This window comes from Sinohyriopsis cumingii, chromosome 15, assembly GCF_028554795.1.
Source record: "Sinohyriopsis cumingii isolate HCF-2022 chromosome 15, ASM2855479v2, whole genome shotgun sequence".
Lineage (NCBI taxonomy): Eukaryota > Metazoa > Mollusca > Bivalvia > Unionida > Unionidae > Sinohyriopsis > Sinohyriopsis cumingii.
Window position 1 is genome coordinate 43,015,653 of NC_142975.1, and position 2,556 is coordinate 43,018,208.

The following is a 2,556-nucleotide window of genomic DNA, read 5'->3' on the forward strand; positions in this document are numbered from 1 at the left end:
GAGGGAAACAAGATTATCACCGAATAGGCGTATGATATTGCACCGAATTAAATCCTAAATTTGACAGGACCACAGTTTATTTTTTAGTGTAAATGTGTTAATTAGCACTAATAGTCTATATTACAATGTACAGGATAAATCAAATTTCTAAAAGAAACTAAGAGAATCATTAACATAATCTGCCTAATATGCAGAGACAAAAAAGGTATTGAATGAACCCTGATTTCACGAGAGAGAAAAAATTCAGTATTAGTAATTTTATTATTTCTGAATAATAAAAAAATCTACTTAAATTTTGTACAAAGAAAAATCAGCTCCTTTAAAAATATTTCACCAATAAATTGTCAATGCAATATAAACGGTCTTATGTTATTTCATCTTATTATATATGACAACCCCATTGTCACGCGTACAACATGGGTTTGTTTTTGTTTCTGTTTAGTTTTGTTTTATTTTTATACCTTAAATGTATATTGGAACTGCTCAAAGTACCTGGAAAACAATGAGAAATATCTTATTTTAAGCAAATGCTACTGCGACATTTAAATTCCTTACGAAACTTAATAGCTCAAATGGTCGGAATCAGTTCAGCATTTGGTTCGAATCAGTCCGTAATTTTGGTCAGTAATGATGTCCGATACCTTAAATACAGCCAAAAATGGAGGGGAAAATATGTCCAAAAGTAAACAACATGAATTGAGAGACGTTAAAACCACTAGCAAATGAATTGCGATATAATCTAATGTGGCTGTAACAAATTTACAATGCGATGATCTATGATCATCGGATCATCCGGGTACTTCATTACATCCGGGGCACTTCACTACCAGCGAATTCAATTACCAGCAAAAGAAATATTTACCGTTTGGAGAGAAGAGAAAAAAAATACAACCAAAGGGATAAATGACGAGAAGTATATATTGAAAAAAGAAATTACAAGCAGTACATAAAACAAACGTTACACAGCCATAAAATGGGCGATGAATCTTACTCCTGTGATTTTAATGTGGAAGCGCCCACAAATGAACACGGTAAAGAGACGTACAAATGTGAAGTTTGTAATAAGGTTTTTAGTTCTAACTCTCACGTTAAGAGACACATGAAGATCCACACGGGTGAAAAACCTTACACATGCGAAATTTGTGGTAAATCGTTCAGCGGACACTCGTTTATGAAAAACCACATGATGATACACTCTGGTGAGAAACCATTTAAATGTGACATTTGCGGGAAATTGTTTAACCAACCATCAAACTTGACAAGACACATTCGGATACACACTGGCGAGAAACCGTACAAATGTGAAATCTGTGGAAGGTCGTTTAGCCAGCCTTCTTCTCTGACAACACACAGGAGGGTACATACCGGTGTCAAACCCTATCAGTGTGAAATATGTGGAAAATTCTTTAGTAAGACTTCAAATTTTGCAACACACTCCAGGATACATTCTGGTTATAAACCTTTCAAATGTGAAGTCTGTGAAAAAACGTTCATCACATCCTCCGATTTGACGAGACACTCTAGGACACACACTGGTGCTAAACCATACAAATGTGAATTGTGTGGAAAATTGTTTACCCAAAGTTTTAGTTTGACAGTACATTCAAGGATTCACACAGGTGACAAACCATTCAAGTGTGAAATATGTAGGAAATCATTTGATCAGACGTCTGCTTTGACAAAACACATGATGATACATACTGGTGACAAACCGTTCAAATGTGAAATTTGTGGGAAATCTTTTAGCCAGACATCTAACTTAACAACTCACAGGAGAACACATACTGGAGACAAACCATACAAATGTGACTTATGTGGAAAGTCATTTAGCCAATTATCTCATTTGACAATGCATATGAGAAAACATACTGGCGATAAACCATTAAAATTTGAAAAACCATACAAATGTAAAATTTGCGGGAAATCATTTAGTCAGACCTGCAATTTAACTATACACTTAAGGACACATACTGGTGACAAACCATACAAATGTGAAATATGTGCAAAAGCATTTAGCCAGGCCGCTAATTTGACAATACATATGAGAATACATACAGGTATCAAACCATACAAATGTGAAATTTGTGGAAAATCATTTAGTCACACTTCTAATTTAACAATACACACGAGGACACATACTGGTGACAAGCCTTATTTATGTGAAATATGTGGGCGATCATTTAGCCAGACTGCCAATTTGACAATGCACATGAAAATACATTCAGGTGACAAGTCATTCAGATGTGATGTCAAGCCATACAAATGTGAAATATGTGGTAAATTATTTACTGTGGATTCAAATTTCCTAAGACATATGGGAAAACATAGTGCTAACATGACATACCATTCTGATATGAAACTAGGGAAAATTATTGAGAAAACCTCAAATTTGACAAAACATTTAAGGATATGCACTAGTGACAAACAACTCAAATGTGAAATGTGTGGGATAAAATTCAGGAAATCGTCTCATTTAACAAAGCACGTAAGGAAACATGAAATAAGTGCAAAATTTGCTAACTAGACATCTGACTGTGTAACATGCTACTGACAACT

The 2,556-nt window shown here is 34.5% G+C and overlaps 1 protein-coding gene across 1 annotated transcript; it reads left to right on the plus strand.

Moving 5' to 3' along the window:
• Positions 1-829: 829 nt before the first annotated feature.
• Positions 830-2,556, plus strand: LOC149781701 (uncharacterized). Its single transcript, XM_089935788.1, has one exon. The coding sequence runs from the start codon at positions 974-976 to the stop codon at positions 2,522-2,524; it is 1,551 nt and encodes a 516-aa protein (XP_089791914.1). The 5' UTR covers positions 830-973; the 3' UTR covers positions 2,525-2,556.